The 26,014-nt window shown below is 38.4% G+C and overlaps 1 protein-coding gene across 1 annotated transcript in view; it reads left to right on the top strand.

Moving 5' to 3' along the window:
- ANK2 (ankyrin 2) overlaps positions 1-26,014 on the top strand; it is a 372,922-nt gene that overhangs the window by 127,530 nt on the left and 219,378 nt on the right. The window contains exons 3-4 of the mRNA XM_042780930.1: positions 7,484-7,582; positions 10,588-10,686. Of these exons, the coding sequence (XP_042636864.1) occupies positions 7,484-7,582; positions 10,588-10,686 (198 nt within the window). The remainder of the gene's footprint in view (positions 1-7,483; positions 7,583-10,587; positions 10,687-26,014) is intronic.

The raw sequence follows: 26,014 nt of genomic DNA, 5'->3' as shown, positions 1-26,014 counted from the left end.
TAGAAGAAAAAAAAGTATTGGTCTTTTCCTAAACAATATTGGTCTTGTTATTTTCTTTTTTAGTGGTATATTTTCTTGGTTCTGGTATCAGGGTTATGCTTGGTTCATAAAATGAATTCAGGAGTATTCCATATATTTCTGGAATAGTTTGAGTAGATGTGATATCATATTATATTCCTAATCTGATAGGAAAATCAAGCCGAGGGACAACACACAGTGAGCAGTAGCAGGGATCCAGGCAAAGGGAGGGACCCAGGCCCCACCCCCAAGAGGTGGGAAAGCAGGGAAAAGTAAAGCCAAGCCAGGGAGGACAGAACGAGCAATGGCAGGGATCCAGGCAAGGGGAAGACAGACAAGTTTCGAACAGCTAAGGGAGACAAATTTGTCTGTCAGTTTGTTGAACTGTGGTGGCTTGCATGTTGCTGTGAGGCTTGAGGCTGTGCCACTGGTGTTTTAAACACCAGCAGTGTTGCACATGATGTACTGGTTTCAATGCAGCTTATAGACTGAGACATACTAGGAAGAAGGAATAGGCCATCCACCTCTCAAAGAATTGGCCAGGGAAATCCTTATGAATAAATATCACTGCACAACTTTATGAATAGCCTGGGAACATTGTCCAATACAGTGCAGGAGGACAAGCCCCTTAGCTTGGAAGGCTCTCCAAATACAACTGGGAAAGGGCTGCATCATCTGAGTAGAGCCAACCTTAGTGATATGGATAAAGTAAAGTTTTCGAGACCTCCACTTGCTGACGTGGCATGACTCAAATTGAGGAGAAACAGCTGCAAACATCCATTAGTAATCGGAACATGGAATGTATGAAGTATGAATCTAGGAAAATTGGAAGTTGTCAAAAGTAAGATGGAATGAATAAAGATTGATATCCTAGGCATTAGTGAGCTGATATGGACTGGTTTTGGCCATTTTCAATCAGATGACCCTATTATCTACTATGCTGGTAATAACAACTTGAAGAGGAATGGTGTGGCATTCCCCGTCACAAAGAATGTTTCAAGATCAGTCCTGCACTACAGTGCTGTCAGAGATAGGATAATATCCATACACCTACAAGGAGGACCAGTTAATACTGTTGTTGTTGTTGTTATGTGCTGTCGAGTCGGCCCCGACTCATAGCGTCCCCTCCTTGGGTTTCCGAGGCAGTATCACTACGGAAGTAGGATTGCCCAACCTTCCTTCCGAGGAGTGGCTGGTGGGTTTGAACCGCCAGCCTTCTGGTTAGCAGTCAAGTGCTTTTAGCCACTATGCTACTACTATTATTGAAATTTCTGGACCAACCACCAAAGCCAAAGATGAGGAAATCAAAGATTTTTTATCAACTTTTACAGTCTGAAGTTGACCAAACATGCTTTGGGGTCTTTTTTGTTTTGCTTTATTTTGATATATCTGGATGGATTGGGTGGATGTGCTGCTTTAGTTGCTACTTTAACAGCACTGGTGTGCTCCACACCTGTCTCCAGGTGGTTGGAGTAACTAACTGGTAGGAGTGTAGGCATGGGTCTGTTTGCTCTTCATAAAGAGCAGCTATGGGCCAGGTGAGCAGGTGTTGTCCATCATTTGTCACTGATTGTGGTGAGGGAGGTAGTGATGGCACTCACCTGTTTGATGGTAGGTGTGGTAGATATGGCTGACAAGTGGTAAAACAATGTCCACCTTCTACTAGCTAGGCCAGAGAAAAAAAGAAAAACAAGGGAAGGAGTGTAAAAAAAAAATGGCTAAAAATAAAGAAGCAAAAGGAAAAACAGACAAATGAAAAGAAGTCAGAAAAAGAGGGGGAAAAAAAGTGGCAGCAACAGCTGCCTGCTTTTGTGAGATAGCAGGCACACAGTACCCTATCTGCTTGGACACTCACTGCCAGCCATAATGGCAGGAGTCACATAATCTACATGAGCACGTATCCCTCACTGCCAGGAAAACAATGGACAGTGGAGGCATTGGGCTCCTGGGGCTTAGTTCACACATATGCACTTCTCAAACAGTGGAGGCTGCAGGTGCACAGCTTACAGTACTTGAGAGTATACCTCATCAGTCACAAAAGTGCCTTGTGTACTGAGTGTGATTCAGAGCTGCATGGCTCAGTCCACTGGGGGTATGGTACAGCAGGTAGTTGCTGGTAGAGGGAGATTTCTGAGTGACCTGGGAGTGTGGAGGGTGATGGGGAGACATCCTTAGCTTTGGTAGGGGTTGGGAGAGCCCTCAGCACTGATCACAGGGAAGGTGTGATGCAGAAAGCAGGAGAATGCACTTCTCTGGTCATGGGTCCAGTGCGTTTATGGGCAAATGCAGTAATTATCTAGTTTCTGCCCCTACTCAATCAAGGGGAGACCATCTGGAGCCACCTCACAGACTTTTCCTCCATCTGGGCCTTCAATCCAAACAACTCAGTCTCACTACTGATGATTGGTTTCATCGCATTTACCGACCCCCTCCTTGTTCTGTGATCACCTGTGCCACTGGGATTCTCACTGGCTACCCTGCACTTTCCTACCTTAGATCTAGCTTGTATTTTGCTCACCTTGTTTCATTCTGGATTTGTTTACACTGTGCCTCTGTCTTGTTGGATATTCTAAACTGGCTACTCCTTACCCATGTATGATGCCTTTTGTGTCTCAAAATGGCCACACTGTGTTGGGCCCTCACTCTGCCTCTCCTCAGTCACTGTTTTTGTTCTTTTTCTCTTTCTGATTAGTATTTAATCCAATTCTTTATCCTTTCATTTGATACCCAGAGGTCCAGGATTATCATCTATACCTTTTTAACTTGGTTTTTCAAATCTTTGTTGTAGAGGGACAAGGTGTCACCAGAATACCATCTTGTCTCCTCACCTCTAAATTGCTTTTTCTGATAACATTATCCAATACAGTTGATTGATGATTAAATCTATTTGTAACGGGGATTACAAAATTGAGACATCAGCACAAAATGACTTCTATTTGATTGCAACACATATTTTGTGTTGCAGTCAAATTGAGACTTCTATCATATTATTGAATACATGTCCTGCAGGTATAAGATATGATTCATTAATATGATATGAATCTCTTTCCATTTTAAAAGAAGGCAGCATAATAATTTACAGCATATTAAACTAGAAGTTCATCTATTATTTGTATCTTCATCATCATTTTGTTTCAGTCATAATAGTATCACAGAAACATTGAAGAACATGTATATCCTAGATTCATCATGTATATTATATAGAGTTTTGTTTCTGGACTATTCCCTCATAGAGATATTTGTGTCATATTCTTGATTTTTCACCATAAAATGTAATAATATTGCAGTGATATGTGAAAATGAAGTAGGCAATATTTTGAACTTATGAAGAGAAAACTGCAATATATTAAATAATATGATACTGGAGTCCTTCTGAGGATAATGAACTTAGTTAATTTATAAATGTATTTGAATTTCATTAGTTTTTAGATTGTTTCAGCTCTCTTCATTTTGAGATAGTGTTCTGTTATCTTTGTTAATTTTTTAAAAAGTTTTGATGACTATTTATTGAAACACAAAATAAGAAGTCTAGTGTTCTGATAGTCTTCTACACAGCAAGTAAAAGCTACCTTACCTTGTTGATGCTATTGAGTAAAAGGAGAAATATCTCCCAGAGGGGTTATTGAAAAGGGTATTATAAATCCCTTAGACTTAAGAGTTAATCACTCATGTAATTGGAGAGGCTTTTCACATCTTTCAAACATCTTAATCACAAAACCTTTCTATTTTGAGTCTGTAGAAACTTACATTCAGAGTTAAATCACTCATGCAATTGGAGAGGAATTTTATACCTTTTTAAACATCTTAATCAAACGTTTCTATTTTGAGTCCACAGAAACGTACATTCAGGGTGGCACTGTTGAGGAGATGATTTTCAAGCCAGTCTAAAACACCCATTTTAATCAGTAAGGTATTTATTCAGGGTTACCTTGGAAGACAGGTCTGGTGATCTGTTTTGAAAGGTCACAGCCTTGAAAACCCTATCAAGTACAGTTCTACTCTGAACTCTAGGGGGTCACCATAAATCTGAATTTCCTTGACAACAACAATAGTTATACTTGACTTTTTATTACACACGTAAACAAAATTCTCTGCAGATTTATCACACATGCTACCTGTATTATAGAATTATAGAAATAAATGAAGACCAGATCCAGGCTGGTGTACCCTGGAGAAACCGTCCATTTGTGAGCCATTTTCCTAGTTCAGTTTTTTAAAAATAAAGCCATTATCAAACCATCTCAACCCTTGGCATTTAGGTAGTGATATTGGTGGCGCAGTGCCTAAGGCACTTGACTGCTAACTAGAAGGCTGGTGGTTCAAACCCACCAGCCACTCCTCGGAAGGAAGGTTGGGCAATCCTACTTCCATAGTGATACTGCCTCGGAAACCTAAGGAGGGGTCACTATGAGTTGGGGCTGACTCGATGGCATATAACAACAACAACGACAACATTGCTGGTAAATGGCCCTTAGAAGCAGGGGTGGAGGCAGACCCTGATTTATAGCATTTCCTAAATTTTTAGTATAAAATTTCCACTATGATAAGGCCGGAATAGTAGATATTGAAGAATTTTAAAATTAAGGAACTGGAAGAGAAATCATTGAGAAAATGTTATCTTTTTGTCTTTCTCTTCTTCCTCATCCTTCTTCAACTGATTACAGCTCAGTAGCTGTGGGCTTAGTCATGGAAGGTCTAATCTGTTTGGGATAGTCAAAGGGCTCCAGGAAGTTTAGGTAATAAAGTATTCTTCATCTTCCATTAGCTGACAATTTCTATTTATATACTTTTTTATTTAAAATAAACATTAATATAAAATAATTTTTTAAATATACAAATCATATAACAGGAAAATTTTAATTGGATTTAGAAGATCATCCAAAAGGTCCTTTTTTAAAAACTGAAGGAAATAAAAATGCAGATGAGCACATAAAATGAAATGATCCCACATTCTTCTACTCTTAGACAGGAACTTCACAGAAAGCAGATTAACTTAGAAAGTATTACATAGAGACACTTTGTCATTTGTCCTAGCCAACAGCCCCTCAGGTTACAGACTTCATGTGCTTCATGGCATCAGATTTTAGAGAGAAGAGAACAATCCCTGGGCCAAAGAAGTTCAGTTGTTTGATAAGCATGCTTCTGGGGAAAAAAAAAAAAAAAACACTAAACCAGATATCTTTATTACTATTTGGACAAAAATCCTGATAAAAAAAAAAAAAAAAATCACACATATATACATATACATTTTCCTGTGTGTGTGTGTGTGTGTGTGTAGGACAAGAGAGAGGAGAGAATGAAATCTTTTTCTTTCAAGTATATCAAATAGTGTTGATTATTCAACATAGTAATTTTTATCAAAATATCCCCTCTATAATTTCTTTAGGAGCTCTGGTCATTCACTTATCCAACAATAGGTATCAAGTAGATCCTTGTGTCAGGCACAGTGCCAAGTGATGAGAATAAGTCATTGGATTGGAGAGTCTAAGGTACTTTCAAAGGCTCAGGTTTGAAGCTTTAGATGGAGGCAGAGATGGAAAATGGGGGGGGGGAGGGAGTGTTTTCTTACAATAGACATATTAAAATGTGAAATTTTAAAAAATACTACTTTGCTAAGCCATTTAGATAATGTCCAATAATTAGAACATTGCATTCTTACTGAAATAATTGATCCCATCTGCAAAAAACACACACACAGGCACACACTCATTATACAGAATAAAAGATTTCTTCTTGTAATTAAAAGAATAAAAGGTTTCTTCTTGTAATTACAAAATAGAAGATTTCTTCTTGTAATTGATTTAACAAAAACTCCAAAAAGAAAAAAAGTAGAAAAAATATAGAGTAAACGGATATCAAGGATGTTAAAGTCTCTTAAAAATTATCTGATCAATTATCTACTTAGAATATTCCTACCCAAGGCTCATATTGCTTTTCTTTTAATGCTTGCTGGAATGGGTATACTATTTACGAAATAGGTTATAATTAAAAGGTTAAAAAAAAAAAAAAAAGGATGGTGAATAATTACATCAGAAAACAACTTAAAATCTAATGCTTCCCTTGGTCTGGTAGTAAAACCAAAAACCAAACTCACTGCCATCAAGTCGATTTCAATTCATCACTACCCCCATTTGGCTTTCCAAGGCTGTAAATCTTTTTGGAAGTAGATCTCCTCATCTTCCTTCTGTGGAGCAGCTGGTAGGTTTGAACCACTGACCTTCCAGTTAACAGTCAATTGCCTTATCACTATGCCACCATTTACTAGTAGTAGGAGTAAAAAATAGTTTTTATTTGTTTAATTATTTGTATAGAGTTAATATAGTTAACAAGGAGCTCTGATGGAGTAGTGGGTAAAACATTTGGCTGCTAACCAGAGAGTTGGTAGTTCACAACACCAGCTGCTCCAAGGGAGAGAGATGAGGCAATCTACTTCCTTAAAGATTTACAGCCTTGAAAACACAGTGGGGGTCACTATGAGTCAGAATCAACTCACTGCAGTACTTTTTTTTTTTTTTTTCACCCAATATAGGTAACATGGTCACCTACTGGCAGAATTCAAGGGTCATGAATTTTCATCATTTCCAAAATTTTATTATATTGTTTGTGCATTAGTTAAGTTCTCTAGGAGCCAAGTTCTAGAAATACTTCAAAAGTACTTTAATTCCTACTAGTTTCTTCTTGTAAATAGAAACATGGTGTGTGTTGATGGTACAGTCTCTTTAGCTACTCGAAGGTGAATATTGTTGAGGAACCAGGACCATCTTTCAAAAAGAAGGAAAATATGCATTCCTTTATCTTTGAGTCAAATATAAAAGCCTATGTACTTTGCATGACATAATCTATTTGCCATAGAGCAATTTATATGTGGTTCTCCTTATACCAAACCGAAAAACCAAACTCACTGCCATCAAGTCAATTGCGGCTCATAGGAACCCCTCCTTGGGTTTCCTAGGCAGTATCTCTACATGAGTAGACTGCCCAACCTTCCTTCCCAAACTACTGAGAATCATAGTCTAGTCAATTTGACACATAACGTAACCATCAAAATCAGTATAATATATGTTATTGTTCTTAGTTGCCACTGAGTAGATTTTGACTCATGATTACCTCATGTGTGCAGAGTACAGTTGCTCCATAGCAATTTCAAGGCTTTGACCTTTGGAAGCAGATTGCTGGGCATGCCTTCTGAAGCATCTCTGGGTGGTAATTAAATGTTTCTTAATTAATAGTAATAATAATAATATGATAAAATGAAGTTGCCAAATCCAAATTTCAAGTGAAAATATTTACTTTTATGGCCCCTATGAATCGAAAACACTCTGAAAAATAGTATCTCTGTACTTAATACTTTCAAGCTAATGCAAAACTGAAGAACTTCTCTGGGTTATATGCTTGTATAAGATTAGCAAATTGTCTCTCCTCATCATTACCCTACCTTTGAGGCCTTCTTTGCTTCTCTTCTCAGAATGGACTCAATGCTCTCCATCTGGCTGCCAAGGAAGGCCATGTGGGGCTGGTTCAGGAGCTGCTGGGAAGAGGATCTGCTGTGGATTCTGCTACTAAGGTAATATTCATGCTGGCAGAATTTATTTTCTTTAGGGATAAAAAAAAAAGAAATGATTTAAAACTCCCTTTCCCTGCTTGTACCAGAGATTCACTGAACAGCAAGATCTTAACCAGGCAGAACTAAAAATGAAAGCCTATCTATTAGACTTTGAATTATTTGTTTTTTGGAATATATCACACATAAGATTGAACAAAGATTTTCTGACATTTTAAAACTTATAAATTTAATATCTAATGTTTTCTCTTTCTTCCCTTGATTCACATAGAAGACTAGATTAACAAAATTCTCCAAAAACAATCATACCTATTTTTCTAAAGTTAACTTATTTGTTTAATAAGTTGGTATAGTATATTTCTCAATAGAAGTGGATAATTTTGAAGCCTCAGTTAAAGTGATACAGCTTTGGATGTATGATCATTTGATATGGTATGAGAATCTTTGTCCTGGGAATTTCCCAGTGTTTGTAATTTCCCTTTGGATGAGTTTGGAGAAACCAAAAAATCTGTCAGGCAGTCCCATTGTCAGCATGAGTTTTATTAAGAATAAGTGGGAAAAAACAAAATCAAGAGAAAGAGAGAGAGAGAGAAAGCGTTTACAAAGTGATAGATAAAAGGTAGACAAGGCTTACACAGCTTGTTAGAAGCTTCTTCTGATCCAGTGGGCAGCTGGACTGGAATGGATTCCAGAATATCTGCAAAAACCCTCCCATCTTTTGGGAATATTTATACCCGAGTCTGGGGATTGAGGACAGCGTCTATGTGACCAGGACTGGAAGATTACTTGATGGGTTTCCAGTCTTAATGGCACCTGGGCCATTTGGGAGGGGTCCCAGACAGTGCTTTCAGAACCACCTGCATTTGCTTTGATAAAGCACTGCCAGTTTAGCACTTTAATTGCCCTGGGCTAGCTAAGAACAAATTAATCCCTAACAGGAAGGAGGTGATTGAAATGTGACAGGGAGAGAGAAGGGAATGGCTAGCAGTTTCTTACAAGTACAGCTAAAGTAGATGGGGTTTGAGACCATTTTTTTGGGGTGTTGCAGTCACTGACCATACAATCTGCAAAATTCTTTCTGCTCAAATGGAGGAGATTTAGATTCATGGATTGTATCATTAGGTAAAATTAGATTTTGTCACTCTCTGTAATGTATTTGTAAAGGATTGAACTTATTTTACAACAAAATGTGCAAGACATGTGGTATACTAGAAATGTTGTTCCCTTGTTGATATTGTTTTTGCTAATATGTATTTGGAGCTCTGGTAGCGTAGTGCCTAAGGCACTTGACTGCTAACCAGAAGGCTGGTGGTTCAAACCCACCAGTCACTCCTCAGAAGGAAGATTGGGCAATCTACTTCCATAGTGATACTGCCTCGGAAACCCAAGGAGGGGTCGCTATGAGTCGGATCTGACTCGACCGCACATAACAACCAACACAATATGTTGAACCTTGTCTTTGAGGGTTAACTGAAGAAATAACAGACATTTAAAATATATCATCGACTGTGACAAAGTTTTGTCTTTTGAAGGTGAAAGTTTTATTTGGGGAAAAATAAACAAACAACAGTAGCCAATCAGAACTAAGCCTGCTTGCTGATCAAGGCTATTGTGTGATAATATGGTTCATGGAGCTATGAACAGTGTCATTAAGCACTTAAACCCCTGCCTAGGGCATTTTGTCTACTGAGAATGCAAAAAGAGCACTGGAATAAATTAGGTATATGGGCAGTTAACCTAGATTTCCAACATTTCATGCATAATTGGCAAAATGTAGTTTGGTCCTTCTCACAGTATAGTAAATAGCAATTTAGTGGAAATCAAAAACAAACAAAGAAAAAATTCTGGCAATTCCAAAGAAGCTAAATATGTAAGTTCATTGTATACAGTAAATTTCTTACTTTGAACGTAAGGACAGAATATAGTACTTATTAAAGGTTCTCTTAATCATAGCAAATAAATGTTGAAAAATTATTCAAAGATGATTGATTTGAAGGCTTATCTAATTATTGACCTCCTTCAGTTGCCCATATTAATATAACATTAATTAAACTAACAATTTTTTTCTTGCTTCATTGTGTATTTTGTCATTGTTTTCTTTTTTCCTTTCCTTGAAAGTATGTTAATATTTTAAAATGTAGTTTTACTTTAAATAATAGATTATAATTTTTGATCCAGAAAAAAACAAAAAAAACCCACTTAAAATGCCTCATTTAAAGATGAGGTAACTGAGACCACAAAACAGTCAGTGGTTCAAGGACCCACTGTGAGGGGGTTGTAAAAAGAGTTTTAGAATCCAAACTTTGTGGCTTCAAAAATACAGACTTCTGTTTGTTTGTTTTTAAATTATATTATTTACTTCAGTCACCCCACAAGTATCGTTTAATCTCTTGGACAATATTCTAAACCTCATGAAAGGTTTAGATTATTTTCCTCTTCGGTTAGTTTTGTAGGTGCTAAATTTAGATGTAGCCAATGTCAGAAATCATTGGTAATGTTGTGATTAATCTAAAGTTTATTTTATTCATTCAAAATATTTCAAGCAACAACCATGTGCTACTAGGGGCTGAAGACACAACTGTAAGCAAAGTCGGTGTCTCTACCATTTATAATACTTGAGTTTCTTTGTAAGGTGAAATAAAGCCAGTGATTCAATGGAATTTTTGTCAATGTTGTTAACTTTTCCTTGTGGCAGGATTCTTTAGTTGTTCATTAAATATCATAAAGGATGATATTGCCATATACACACACAAACATTCCACATTATTTAATTCAGTAAAAACTCAGTTAGTCTTACTATGTTCTCTGTCTATGCCAGGTTTTGTGAATGATACAAAAGAATGATAGTATATGAAATGGCTAATGTTTTGATGGTAAAATGTAATCTCTGCCCTAAGAGTGACAAGTTGAAATAATCAGCAAATTTGAAGATGCCTGTATATTTTGATCTCTACAAATTTGGTAACCATGTTTTGTTTAACACTTTCTACTTTGTTTCTCCAAAACAGAAGGGAAATACGGCTCTTCACATTGCATCTTTGGCTGGACAAGCAGAAGTTGTCAAAGTTCTTGTTAAGGAAGGAGCCAATATTAATGCACAGTCTCAGGTATTCCTTTTACATATGCTCCAATGTAAATAAACTTAAATTAGTAAAATAAATTTAAGGAATGTATTTAAATTTATTTAATTGAAATTGAGTTAATGGGTTTAGCCAACTGTAGGACAGTTAACTTTACTATAAATGGTTTCTTTATTAACTCATACTATGAAACTTTTTTTTTTAAGCATATTATAACCTCCCTCTTGATGGAATTGAAAATTAGACAGGTCTATCAGTGATTTTAAGTACATTTTAAAAACAATATAAAGTGGAGCTTTTCGTTTCAGAATGACAGTGACATCTAAGAAATATGATTTATTCATGTGAGTTCCATGTCACTCTTCAAAATTATTTTCTCTCCCTAAAGGTTTAAAAATTCTCAAAAGATTAGCATTCCATTAGGAAACCTGGTATAAAGTAGGAATCAAACTGTTTTGGTTACCTTACACCCCACATGTGGGTTTTACAAAACTGTCAAGGGAAATTTTGAGCCCTACTGGGCTTATCATTCTCATAGTAACAAACAGAAAATGCATTTTCCTAAAAGAAAGTTAGGATAAATTTTAAGAGAATAATTTTTAATGAAAATACACCACATTGCAAGCTTTTTCTGGGGGGGTGTTGGGGTGAAAGTTTACAGAGCAAATTCACTTTACATACAGCAGCTCACATACATTTTGTGACTACAATTTACCACAATGCAACAGCTCCCCCTCACTTCCTTCCCATAATTACCTCTTTCCTGTGTCCTTCCCTCCATGACCTCCTGCCCCCTGAGCTGTCTCCCTGTGCATACACAGCCCTTCTATTCTCCCATGATTGATTTCTCCAAGGAGTGTATCTGCCTATTGTAAATGTTCAGCTCATATGCCTGTCTTTTGTTTGGCTGGAAGCCCTAGGAGCAGGTTCATTCCTAGACCTGAAGGGCAGCTAGGGGCCATAGTCTCAGTGGTTCCATCAGGCTTTGTCAGACCAGCAAACCTGGCCCTTTTTTTAAGAAAAAAAAAAAAAGATTTTGATTTCTGTTTCACATTGTTCTCCCACTCTATCCAGGATCTCCTATATAGATTGCCCCCCAAGTGGTTGACTGTGGTAGGCGGGACCATTGAGTTCCTCTTATCTGATAGTCATATAGGCTGAGGACCACATGGTGTACCAGTCACTTGGACTAATTGTTTTCATGAATCTTTGGTTTTCTTCATTATTCTTTGCTCTAGATGAGGAGAGACCCATCGTTGCATCTAGATGGCCACTTGTAAGCCTTTAAGATCCCAGTTGCTACTTGCCCAAGTAGGATGTGGAACAATATTTTGTGTAGTATGTTATGTCAATTGAGCTTGATGTTCCCTGCAACTATGGTCCGAAGTGCACAGGTCCAACTACTCGCTCCCTCTGGGTAGCTGGCTCTGGCCAAGAAGTGACTACAACCTTATCCCTTGTCAGGTCTACTATATACCTGGGAATTCTTACAGAGCATACCAATACACTTGTAGAAACATTGTCTGCCAACCCTATACATGGGATCATGGAGCTGGCGCGGGATTGGGCAGTGTTTCGTTCTGTTGTACATGGGGTCGCTATGAGTCAGAGACGACTTGACGGCACCTAACAACAACAACAACAGCAGCAGTTGGAGGGGAGAGGAAGGGCTGGGTGGTCTGAAGTGCAAGGAGTTGTGAGCCTACAAAACCAAACAAAACTCACTGCCATCAAGTTGATTAGACTCATAGTGACCCCTCCTGGCTTTCCCAGGAGGTATCTCTACAGAAGTAGATTGCTCTACAGGCATTGAAATAGTACCTGAGGACTGAGGATGAGAGAGAGTAGGTGCTGTCTGGTCTGAAGTGAAGGGAAGATTGTGACTCCTAAACATGGCAGCTGGAACCCACGACCTAACATGTATGGCTAGGGCTGAGCTGAGCAGAACCTGACCAAACAAAGAGGAAGATGTTTGACACTGAGCTAGTGTTAAGTTGCTGCAATTTGATGGCTTGTGCTGGGCTGGACTTTGCTTATTTATGGATGCAGATGCCCAAAGTTCCAAGAAGATGCCCAAAGTTCCAAGAGGAACATAAGTTTCTTCAATGAGAAAGGAACATGCTTGTCTCCTCAGAGTACTGGTTTGATAAAAATGGGCATCGATAAAGGCATGAAGTGGCTGGTTTACACAGTTTCATGGGTGTGGTTATTCTTAAAGTCATGGTGCAGGGGATGGTATTTTTTTCTTTCTTTTTTTTTAAAAAATTGTGATTTTGGTGAAAGTTTAGAGCAAATTCTCTTTCTATACAGCAGTTCACACACACTTTGTCTCATGACATTGACTACAATTTACCACAATACACCAGCTCCCCTTCCAGTTCCTCCCCATAATTACCTCTTTCCTGAGTCCTTCCCTCCATGCATTCCTACCCCCTGAGCTGTCTCTCTATGCATACACAGCTCTTGTATTCTCCATGATTGTTCTCTCCAAGGATTGTATCTACCTAGTGTAAATGTTCACCTCATATGCTTGTCTTTTGATTGGCTGGAAGCCACAGGAGTGGGTTCAATTCCAGATCTGAAAGGCAGCTAGGAGCCATTATCTCAGTGGTTCCATCAAGGTCTATCAGACCAACAAACCTGGTTCCCCCCTTTTTTTCCCCCCAAATGATTTTGAGTTTTGTTCCATATTGTTCTCTCACTCTATCCAGGATCTCTTATGTAGATCTCCCTCTGAGTGGTTGACAGTGGTAGCAGGGCACCATCTAGTTCTTTTAGTCTCATCGTCTTATAGGCTGGGGATCGCATGGTGTATCAGTCACTTGGACTAATTGTTTCCATGAATCTTTGGTTTTCTTCATTCTTCTTTGTTCTGGATGAGGAGACACCCATCATTGCATCTAGATGACTGCTTGCAAGCTTTTAAGATCCCATTCGCTACTTGCCCAAGTAGGATGGGAAACAATGTTTTGCGTAATATGTTATACCAATTGAGCTTGATGTTACAGGGGGTGTTAATTTTTGAAGTATAAAAGGGATAATGGCTAGAAAACCAGGGGGTTGCCTACAGTGTAGTAAATTACATGGTAAGGCTTTCCTAGCCATAGTATTTATAACTCTCATTTTGCCATGAGCAACTAAGTAGCTGCTTATTAAAAGTCATCCACCTGGGGTAGCACAAAGTAAACTTTCAGGAAAGTTCACTTTCTCTCAGGTGTGTAGAATTTCGATGTTGGGATTGGTTAGTTTTGCCACTCTGCCAGGCTCAAAATGAGCCCTCCTAGAGGCAGGAGGAATCTCTCTGACTGCCAACTGAGAGAAATGCACTACTGAGAGAGATGTGCTATCGAGAGAGATGTTTTTGCTGAGAGTGATGTGCTTGCCGAGGGACATGTGCTTGCTGAGAGAGAGACATGAGAGAGATACACTGCTGTGAGAGAGATACAAGAGATGTGTACTGCTGAGAGAGAGACGTGCTACTGAGAGAGACTGAGAGATGCGGCCAGCTGAGAGAGGTGGCCAGCTGAGAGAGACGGCTAGCTGAGAAAGACTGAGTACATTTCTGAACTTGAATTGTAGCCTGTTGCTTCGCCAACAAGCCCCATAATTTGTGAGTTCTGTATGGCCACTGCAGCGAATTATCAAACCCAGCAGAGAGGTAGTGGGTGTCATGGGAGGAACAGTTGGTGTCAAGGTTGGTAAAAGAGCTGCAGGGTTGTGGCATGTCTAGCTCATAAGAAGAGTCTTTGGGCTGCTGATGGTGATTCTGTTTTCCTCTTGTGTAGTTAGAGGAGATCAAAAGATGTCGCCTCCTGGTCCCTTTAGCATTTAGTCACTGATTTTGTCAAATTTTCAGGTTATTTAGCTACAGTATTGTGGTAGGCAGTATTTGTGAACATGCATCAAAAACATTTTTTGAAAATGAAGTGGTAATTAAAGGAAAAGAAGAAAAATTTAAATGGCTTCCAGTCAGTTATTAATAATGTTGTAATTAATGATGTAATTTAATGTAGAAAAATTTTACAAAACAATTTTGGGGTTAGTATTCATATAACCTAAGGAGCTCTGGTGGTGTAGTAGATAAGGCATTTGGCTGCTAATCAGAAGGTCAGGGGTTTAAACCCACCAACTGCACCTTGGAAGGAAAATGGAGCAATCTATTTCTGTAAAGATGTACAGCCTCAGAAATCAATTCGATGGCAGTGAGTTTGGTTTTTGTTTGTTTGTTTATTAGTATCGTCTAAGAAGTATTAACTTGAAAAATGTACAATAATATTTGTCACATATTATGATTAAAATTCATAATAAACATTACTAAGGATTCTGTAGGAACTCTGGTATTGTAGTGCCTAAGGCACTTGACTGCTCACCAGAAGGCTGATGGTTCAAACCCACCAGGCACTCCTTGGAAGGAAGGTTGGGCAATCTACTTTCATAGTGATACCACCTCAGAAACCCAAGGAGGGGTCACTATGAGTCGAGTCCAACTCGACAACACATAACAACAACATTGACAAGGATTCTGCATGGTCTGGTACAGGAGTAGGTCCATGGGAGGGGTGACACCATGAGTTACCACACTGGGTTAAGCCTTTGGCCTAAATCAGTAGTTTGTATGGTTAAAAAGCATGAAAGTGAAAGTCAGGTCAAGGTCATCTGCTTATCAGTGTTTTCCCTATTTCAACAGGAAATTCACATATACATTGGTGGTGCTATGTCTGTGAAAATAATTTTGTTACTTTTCTCAAATTGACTAGTTGAACATATAGATGTCATAAAAGTTGACAGATGGAAAATGCTGCAAGGTAAATGCTTGTTAACAGTGATAATATCAGTGGTCATTGGGAATTTATATGTTTTGGAAGTTTTTCAAGAAGAACAAGCCAAAATCATTTAATTGGTGATGTGCTTTACAAGTCAATGCTCTATAGTCATACTCATGCCAGATTATAACAAATCTTAAAATAATTTCTATTTTTACTATACAGTTAACTCAGTTTATGGTTTATACTGGAGGGAATTCTGATAAGTAGCTTAAGTGATAGTTATATTTTGAGAAAGTTTTAGAAGGAGAAAAACTAATAATTAATATTTAGGACTTTTTCTAAATATGTAAGTAATTTGATAAGGCCTATTATATTATTTGCTATATCAAATTTAGCAGCCACCATTGCCAAATGACAAAGAGCTCTGGTTAAGTCATTTGGCTGCTAACCAAAATTCAGTACTTCAAACCCTCCAGCGTCTCCACGCAAGAAAAATGAGGTAGTCTTGGGAGTTTCTATGTGTCAGAATTGACTCTATAGCAGTGAGTTTGGTTTGATTTATTGCCAACTGACAAAAATTACTTAGGGAATTTTTTAATTTAATTATTGAACTTAACATAAAATTACAACATGAATTTACTTAAAACAGGTTGGTTATTTTGCCCCATGTGTGAAGAAATTTTAAAAGCCATGGTTTTGGGGCCATTGAGGACTGATATGTGTCTTTCTTAATATATGACTTTTCTTAGCACTGTTTCATTTAAGACAAAGATTTCTTTATTGTGATGACATTGGACATCAGGTGGATGGATAGGCACCATGCTCATCATGGTTAGAAAGTCATTTCCTTTTGAGAACCAGATAAAGATTATAGGAATCTCAAATGCACAAAATACTGAGTCTTTTCTTCAGTTATACATTCTTCTGCATCTTTCTAAGAACATAATTCTAGACACTGAATGCTGAATAAGTCTATCTTTACAGGAACTGGTGCATAGGACTTTGCTTTTGACAGATTTCTGAGTCATTTGAAAATGGAACACTACAGTTATTGCTGAATTCAGAAGGTAAATTCTCTGAAAAAGATCAAAAGAATAAATATTCATTAGAAATTTTAAGATTGTAGGGAATTGCACATTTTATGTATTTTCTGCATTTTCTACATAAACTATGACATTTGTATGAGGCTTCCCTCTAATGACATGGTTCCTGTTTTTGGTAAGCAGTGTCTTTAATTCATGAAGAGTTCCAGAACACTAACAAAATAAGCAATTTAAATGAAATTATCTGATCAATGTAATAAAAAACAAAAACCCACTACTGTCAAGTCATATTCAACTCATGGCGACCCCTCCTTGGGTTTCTGAGGTGGTGTCACTACAGAAGTAGATTGCCCAACCTTCTTTCCAAGGAGTGGCTGGTGGGTTTGAACCACCAGCCTCTAGTTAGCAGTCAAATACCTTAGGCACTAGCTATATTGATGTAATAGCAGTCAGCAAATGTTTATTTAAGTTTCTGTGTTCATTAGTGGCAGCAGTATATCAAAAAACTCATTGCTGTCAAGTTGATTACAACTCACAGTGACCCTGTAGGACAGAGTAGAACTTCCTCATAGGGTTTCCAAACCTGTCATCCTTAAAAAAGCAGATTGCTTTATTTTTCTCCCTCAGATTGGGTTCAAAATGCTGACCTTTCTGTCAGTGACTATAGTAGTTAAAGTTGTGTAACTTGGCTGGGCTATGGTTTTGAGTGCGGGGACGGCTGGATGCAGTTATTCCCCATGATAAGATTGAACAGGGTGTAATCAACTCCATGGTGAAATCTGCTGTGAGCAGCTAATTAGCTGCCTTCAGAATATGGCCTGTTTCTAGTATATAAGGAGACGTTTTGAGAAAGGTCTCAAGCTTCTTGGCACATCTGGATCCTGCATTTGGCTGAGTCATCAGTGACCTGCCATGTTGCCTGCCTGTCTTGGGACTGTTTCTGGACTTGAACTAGTGGTCTACCATGTTGCTTGCTAATCTTGGGACTGTGCCATTTTACTCTTGACCTTGGGTTTGTCAGCCTCAGTAGCCAGCAGCTCCCTGAGTTAAGAAACGCCTCCACCTCCAGTAGGCTGGGAAAAAGAGTCAGAGCTGAATCCCAAGGCCAAAGGGCCTTCACATAGCTTCTAGAGCTGGTACTTTGAACTTGGATTTCTAGCGTCCTAAACTGCAAGAGAATAATCCCTGTTTGTTAAAGCCATCCACTTGTGGTATTTCTGTTATAGCAGCACTAGAGAACTAAAGGAGCTCTGGTAGCACAGTTTCTAAGGCATCTGACTGCTAACCAGAAAGTTGGTGGTTCAAACCTACAAGCTACTCTGGGGAAGCAAGCCTGGGCAATCTACTTCTGTAAAGATTTTTTTTTTTTTTTTTTTTTTTTGAGAGAACCAAAACGGTGACGATCGCTCAACTACTTCACTACCAGGGCTCCCTGGTAGCAGTATGAAGTCTGCTAAACCAGTCCTTGGTGTGATTTTGACTACTATTCCTGACCCTATAGCTCCCCAACTTGATTCTTTGGTTTTCCTCGATTCTGCGGTATGGAAGTCTTACCAAGATCTTAGTAAAAGCTGTTTTGGTGGAGTTCTGGAGCTAGAGATTAGATTAGAATGAGTTGATGATGGGCCTAGTTGAGTGCCTGGGCAGCTGAATATAGTTATTCCCCATGGTGAGGTTGGTAATTAACTCCATGGTGGAATCTGTTGGAGCAGCTGAGTAGCTGCTTTTGGTATGTCATATGCTTTGGTATATAAGAAACAGCTTTGAGAATAGTCTTTAGCTTATGGCATGCTTGAACCTTGCATGTAGCCTTGTCATTGTTCAGCAGCCTGCCATACTCTGCCACCCTTGGGACTTTCAATGGACTTGAAATAATGGCCTGCCATGTGGTTTGGTAACATTGGGACTGTGCCTTTTTACTTGTCAACCTTAGGCTTGTCAGCCTCAGCAGCGAGCAGCTGAGTGAAGAAAAGTCTCTAGCTCCAGCAGGCCAGGATCAGAAGGCAGAGCTGAAGCCCAAGGTAGAGGGTCTTTCACCCAGCCCTGAGAGCCTGGTACTTTGAAATTGGACTTAATATCTCCAAACTATCTTTTTTCTAATACATTCCATTAGTATTAATATAAACTCCCTCCCACCCCTGGAAACCATTTTGGTGTCCATGTATTTGCTTATTTCGTATAAGTGAGTTAATACAGTATTTGTGCTTTTGAGACTGACTTATTTCACTCAGAATAATACTTTCAATGTTCACATGCAGTGACATGCATCAGGACTTCATTTTTCTTTATAGGTGAGTAATATTCCATTGTATGTATATACCACATTTTGTTTATCCAGTCAGCTCTTGATGGACACTTAGGTTGTTTCCACCTTTGAATTATGAAATGTGCTGCCATGATCACCAGCATGAATCAACAGATTTCTGTTTGTGTTTCTGCTTTCACTTCTCCTGGGTGTATATCTAGGACTGGCATTGTTGGGTTGTATTATAGTTCTATGTTCAAATTTTTAAAGAACCAACAACTATTTTCCACAGTGGCTGTACCATTTTACATTCCCAATAGCAATGGATGAGGTTTCCAAATTCTCCATAACCTTGTCTTTATCAGTTGATTTCCATCTTTTTGATCATTGCCATTCTAATAGCTCTGAGAAGATATCTCAATGTAGTTTTGATATTCGTCTTTCTAGTGGCTAAGGGCATCGAGCACATTTTCATGTATTTGGTGACCATTTGTATATTCCCTTTGGTGAAATATCTGTTCATATCTTTTGCCTGTTTTTATTGGGTGGTTTGTCTTTTTATCTTAATTTTATTTATTTATTTTTATTGTTGGAATGTACACAGCAGAAATATTTCAGTGGTTTCTACATGTACCATTCAGTGATGTTGATTATATTCTTCGAGTTGGGCAACTGTTCTCACCTGCTCTTCTTATTTGTTCTCCCTCATTAACATAAACTCATTGCCTCCTAAGGTTTCAATCTAATCTTTCAAATTGCTGTTATCAATGTGATCCCATGTGATTATTTTTGAAAGAGTATAATGGACAAGACAGATATTTCTTTACTAGTTAAACTAAATAATTGTTTGGTTTTAAGAAGACTTCAGGGAAATTTTGGGTTTAAGATTTAAAGATTATTTTAGGGCAATAATTTTGGTAGTTCCTCCAGCCTGCATGGCTGCAGAAGGTCTGGAGTTCACAAGAAGAATGTGGAAATCCAATTTTCCCAGTACTATTTATTGAAGAGACCCCTGCTTCCTCATAGAATGGACTTAGCACCCTTGTTTAATCTTTTTTTATCTTATTTTAATGCTAAGTGAGTCTGAATAAGGTGTTCACGTTTGGTAATCTTGGTAACACATTTTAGTGAACTTTTTATTTCTATTCTTTCTAATTTATTTTGCCTCTTTTATGCACACTCCTTTAGTCTTTCAATTCTGGAAATTTTATTTCAAAACAAGACTTCGTATTTGTAACACCAATATAATTAAGCTATTATTTTATTCACATTTAGATTTCCATTAAGGACAGTTGCAAGATTATGTCAGATAAGTTACATCTCTAGAATTTGGAGGTGCACACACACCCACTATATGCAATTGTAATTGTCTTTTCAGCTGTACACTCCAATAGTTTTCTATTTATTGGCCCTAATCCATTGTCACAAATAATAGGACTTATACTGTGAAGAGGAAGAAAGCCTACACTGTTGGCCAGCATGCCCTTTACACTGAAGTACTTCCATCTGGCCACAGAGCCATCCTTGGCTCTCAAAGCAAAAACACATAGTGGTACATGCCATGCTGTCACCAAAAAAAAAAAAAAAAAAGATTTTGTCTTCAGCTTTTTCCCTCTCAAATAGGTGCATATGATTCTTTCTTTATAAGGTTCTTGGATTTTTTTATTTGGGAGAATTACTACTAGAATACAAATATTCTGAAGTAAAGATAAACGCAGGTACTTACATTTGGCAAGAATAAGAAAAGAAGGCAGGACACTTGCATTCTTTGACTCTGAAAATCAGTATCCTGGGTAATTGCAAGTTTAACAGAGTATCTCTGTCCCTCAGCACTCCACGTAAACAAAGGAAATAAATATGTTTGTGAAAATGATGATAGTTAATATCCATAAAATTTTTCATAGAAGGACAGAACTAAGAAGCTCTGGTGGCACATGCCTAAAACATTTGCCTGCTAACCAGAAGTGTGGCAGTTCAAACCTACCAGCTGCTTGGCAGAAGAAAGATGAGGCAATCTATTTCTGTAAAGATTTACCACCTAGGAAGGCCAATGGGCATCACTATGCATTGTAATCAACTCAATAGCAGTGGGTTTTGAATAATAAACCAAAAAACAAACCAAACTCACTGCCATTGAGTCAATTCTGACTCATAGTGACTCCTCCTTGGGTTTCTGAGGCGGTATCTCTACAAAAGTAGATTGTTCATCCTTGGGGGGAGAAAATGCTGTCAAGTCAATTCCAAATCATAGGGACATAGATTTACATAGAACTGTATTTTATGGGGTTTTATGATGTGACCTTTAGTAAATAGGTCACCAGGCCTTTCTTCCACAGTACCCCCGGGTAATCTTATACTTCCAATCTTTCAGTTAGTAGCTGAGCACATTTCTATCAGCTCTGGTTGTGTAGTGGATAAGGCATTTGGCTGCTAACCAGAAGGTCAGTAGTTCAAATCTATTCGATGGCAATGAGTTCGGTTTGGTTTTGGTTTATTCTCCCTAGTCCAGTAGAATTACAACTTTAAAATTACTTGTCTCTAGTATATATATTAAGAGACAAGTTGCTATTTTTATTTACAATAAAATAAGTCATTTTTTCAACTTTTAAAATAAAACTATCATTCTATTTTGTCTATGTGTTCACTTTTCTGCAGTCAGATGGTATGAAAAGCTGAATCTTAATTGTCATTCTGTCCTTAAATTTTGTGATTTGTAGCATAGACATCATCAACTCTAAAACCATTCATAAATTCCCCATTTATTTCTCACTTTACAAAAATTTTGTACTCTATTAATTTCTCATTTTACAAAAATCCTCACAACTGGACCTGCAAGCAGCGTTATCATAAATGGAGAAAAATTGAAATTGTCAAAAACCTCACATTGCTTGGTTCTACAATCAACGCCAATGGAAGCAGCAGTCAGAACATCAGACGATATGCAGCACTGGGCAAATTGGCTACAAAGACGTCTTTCAAGTGCTGAAGAACAAAGAAGTCTCCTTGAGGACTAAGGTGCACCTGACACAAGCTGTGGTATTTTCAGTCACCTCATATGCATGTGAGAGCTGGACAATGAATAAGAAGGCCTGAAGAAGAGTTGATGCATTTGAGCTGTGGTGCTGGCAAAGAATGCTGAAAATACCATGGACTACTAAAAGAACTAACAGGTTTGTCCTGGAGAAAGTGCAGCCAGAATGCCCCTTGGAAGCGAGAATGGCCAGACTTCCTCTCACATACTTTGGTCATGTTGTCAGACGGGACCATTCCCTGGAGAAGGATGTCGTGCTTGGTAAGGTGGCAGGTCGACAAAAGAGGGGAAGACCCTCAACAAGGTGGATTGACACAGTGGCGGTGGCGATGGGTTCAAGTGTAGCAAGAGTCGTGGAGCTGGTGTTTCGTTCTGCTGTGCATAGGGTCGCTATGAGTTGGAGATGACTCGATGGCATCTAACAACAACAACAACAAGCCTATCCAAGTACTGTACCCTTATTGTGTTTCAAAGGAACTAAATTTGTAGTCAGGTGAGATTTGTAGAGAGAAGAGTAAAATGACGATAGCTTTAAATTTTTAATAATATTGTTGTTGTTATGTGCCGTTGAGTCAGCCCTGACTCATAGCGACCCCTCCTTGGGTTTCCGAGGCAGTATCACTATGGAAGTAGGATTGCCCAACCTTCCTTCCGAGTTGTGGCTGGTGGGTTTGAACCGCCAGCCTTCTGGTTAGCAGTCAAGTGCCTTAGCCACTATGCTACCAGAGCTCCCTTCTCTTAATATTAATAAACCAAAAAAACCAAACTCACTGCCATCGAGTTGGTTCTGAGGCTTAGCAAGCCCAATTGGGTTTCCAAGGCTGGAAATCTTTATGGAAGTAAACTGTCTCATCTTTTTCCCACAAAGTGGCTGATGGGTTTGAACCACTGACCTCTTGGTTAGCAGTCAAAATGTCTCAAGGACTACACCACCAGAATGCCTTTTTAGCAAAAATAGAGTTCAAAATTTACATTTTTTCTTTTTCTGAGTTAAAATAGCAGATAAACTATGTTGGCAGTAAATGGTTAAATTAGTACTGTAGCAGTCTACCTCTTACCTCACATTTTATAACACCAATGTGTATATTTCAACAACAATTAAGATGCTAGGCAAAACCATCAGGAAGACCTCAAAACAATGTTCCTTTGAGACAAAGATCACAAAACAAAATGTGAACACATAACATGAAGGAAAACTTACCAACAGAAAGTAATCAGAAGTTATCTTTCACCCACTCATTCAACACATATTTGGTTATCTATTGTGTGTTCTCTACTGGAATTACAATAATAAGGAGGAAAAAAAGATCTACAGGAGTGATGACTGAGCTGCTTCCTTAAAAAAAGGAAAGTGAAAATGCAAATTGGGAGTTAGAGGGGATGAAGTACGCCACAAAAAAATATAATAGTACATGCAAACCTAAAGGAAATTGGTTGTCTGAGAGCTGAAACATCAAGGAAGATCCTGGTTGAATGAAGCCTGAGAGAAAGATTTTTTACCCTAAACTCAACCTGAGATGGGTTATGCAGATGGGACAAGCTCAGATTTCAATTTTAAAAGGGATATCCTGGTGTAATTTGGAGAAAAACTTGAAGGGAGGCCAGGACTCAAGGCAAGCATTTGGAGATTGGGCAATCTACTTCCGTAGTGATACTGCCTCGGAAACCCAAGGAGGGGTCGCTATGAGTCGGGTCCGACTCGATGGCCCATAACAACAACAACAACAACAGTGGTCTAAGGAGCTCTGGTGGCACTGTAGTTAAGGTACTGGGTTCCTAACCACAAAGTCAGTGGGGCAAACTCCACTAGCTGCTCTGCGGAAGAAAGACAGGGCAGTCTGCTTCCGTAAGGATTTACAAACTTGGAAAACCTATGGGGTCACTATGAGTTGGAATCCACTTGAAAGCAATGGGTTTTCTTTTTGGTTTACAGTGGTCTACTCTGAATAATGAGTCTCTGGGTGACACTAACATTAGTAGCTTGACTACTAGCTGAAAAGTTGGGGTTTCCAACCCACCCAGAGGTACCTGGAAAGACTGCCTGGCAGCTGCTTTGGAAAGGTCACAGCTTGAAAACCCTATGGAGCAGTTCTACTCTGCACACATGGGGTCCCCATGAGTCAAAATTGACTCCAGGGCAAGTAACAAGGGCAATTCTAGATAATAGGTGATGATAGCTTGTAATGGAGTGGTGATGGTTTGGGTGATGAAGAAAGGGGGACTGCTTTGAGAGAAATTTAGTACCTACTTCAGAGCACTTGGTGTCCATAGTAAATAAGAGGTGAGGGAGAGTAGGCTGTGAAGAATTACTCCTAGATACCTCTCTTGCCTTAACACTGTAGTTGATGGTGTAGAACAAGGCTTTGTTTTGGGGGAAGAGGAGGGAGGAGATAGTGAATGGCATTTAAAGTGCTTGCTAAATATCGAAGAGGAATTTTCTTGGGAAGTTTAATCTACAGGTCTGGCACTCAGAGGAGAATTCTAAAATGAAGGTATTTATGGATCATCTGATATAAGTGGTTATTAAAGCAGTAGACTACCAAAGTTGTGAATTTAAGGAGAAGTAAAAGAGGTTCTAAGTTTTAGGGACAATTTTTGTATTGAAGAAAATAAGATAATAAAGAAACTTTGGGACGTATGTTAAAAAAAAATCAGAAAAGTTATAGCAATTATGCAGAGTGTTCTGTGTCCTGAGTCCTTAGTATAAAACGAATAAAAATAGCAGGCATGGAAAAATTACAATAAGAACTAATAAAATCCAAAAAGCACTTATTTTAAACCTAGACTGACTTCACTTTGGCAGTAGTTAATAGAAAGGCTCTGGAGTCAGATAACCTGGGTTTGAACCCTATCTCCATTACCTATGAACCCTGTGACCTATTACCATATCTGTGCCTCAATTTGCTTATCTGTAAAATGGGAATAGTAAAAGTGCCTAACATTTCAGGTTATTAAGAGGATTGAAGGAACTGGAACATATTGAACACTTGATATTAATTACTGTTATTATTTTCCTTATTGTGTTCGCTTCATAGGCCTAGGAAGACTACTATACTGTGTAGGAAGCATTGGATCAGTTGTTATTGATTTCTAAGGTCCTGAATTATTTCCCCTCCTTATTTAGTAGATTTATTGATTCTTAGGAATAACCGAACCAAATTCTTTGAAATAACCAAACCTAAACCAAACTCCTCTTGGAGTTGGTATCGAATCATAACAACTCCCATGGGATTTCCATGGGTGTTTTCCTACTTTACAGAAGTGGGTTGCCTCATCTTCCTCCCACAGAACAGCTGGTGGGTTTGAATTGCTGACCTTCTGGTTATCAGCCAAATATCTTACCCACTATGCCACCAGAGCTCTTTTCATGAATAACAGGACAGGAAAATCTAAGCTTGTTTTCACAAGTTAAGAATACCAGGAAGAAGCAGAGGAGAGGAGTAGAGAGAAGTATTTCTCAGTAAAACATGAGGAAAAGTGAGAAAAACCAAGAAATTTAACTGATGGAAAAGAAAGGCAAGAAGAGATCCCAGAAATATCATTCAACTATAGCAAGGCCTTTTACATATATTAGAGATTTGCAACTTCTATTAGTATACTATTTTAATCTGCCTGGCTAGGAAAGGATTCTTGCATCAACGTGAACCCAATATATTGGAGCTAATGACAAATATTCTAAAGGTCATGAATTTGTTCATTGTTCTTGTTCATAATTCACTAACATTTAGCAATTGGACCAGGTGCAAAGATTTTCTCTTCCTTTTTCTCATGTGTCACTGATTAATAATCAAACAGCTTGCATTTTGGAGCAAGGTTTTACATAGTACATCCTCCTTGGTAGATACTTTGATATTCTTCCTATATCCTGTCATGTTTGAAAAACTTTCAACCTTCTAAATTAGCTTTGTGCATTGTGTTTTAACAAAAAATTCTAGAGATAATAGGAAGTCTACAGTATCTTTAGTATTTTAAAGATGAGTTTCCCATTGATGAACTCTTAAATATTTTGCTCTATTTTTGGGATGTGAATCCTTTACATTCTCTACATTTTATGCTTTTTACTAATATACTTGCAAAAACGGCAGGGAGGCCACATGTTCTGACCTCCTCTAATCCCACAAAGGGAAGACAGGGTTACCAGCAGTAACCCAAGGCCTATTACTGCAAAGCCAAACATGTTGCCTCCCTTCAGTCCTTTCTCCAACCGTTCCTCCCAGAGCACCCACCACCTCTCTCCTGGGTTCGATAATTCACTGCAGTGGCCACACAG

This window comes from Orycteropus afer, unplaced genomic scaffold (assembly GCF_000298275.1).
Source record: "Orycteropus afer afer isolate SDZICR_OR568_19922 unplaced genomic scaffold, OryAfe1.0 scaffold00071, whole genome shotgun sequence".
NCBI lineage: Eukaryota > Metazoa > Chordata > Mammalia > Tubulidentata > Orycteropodidae > Orycteropus > Orycteropus afer.
This window is presented reverse-complemented; position numbering and strand designations above follow the sequence as displayed.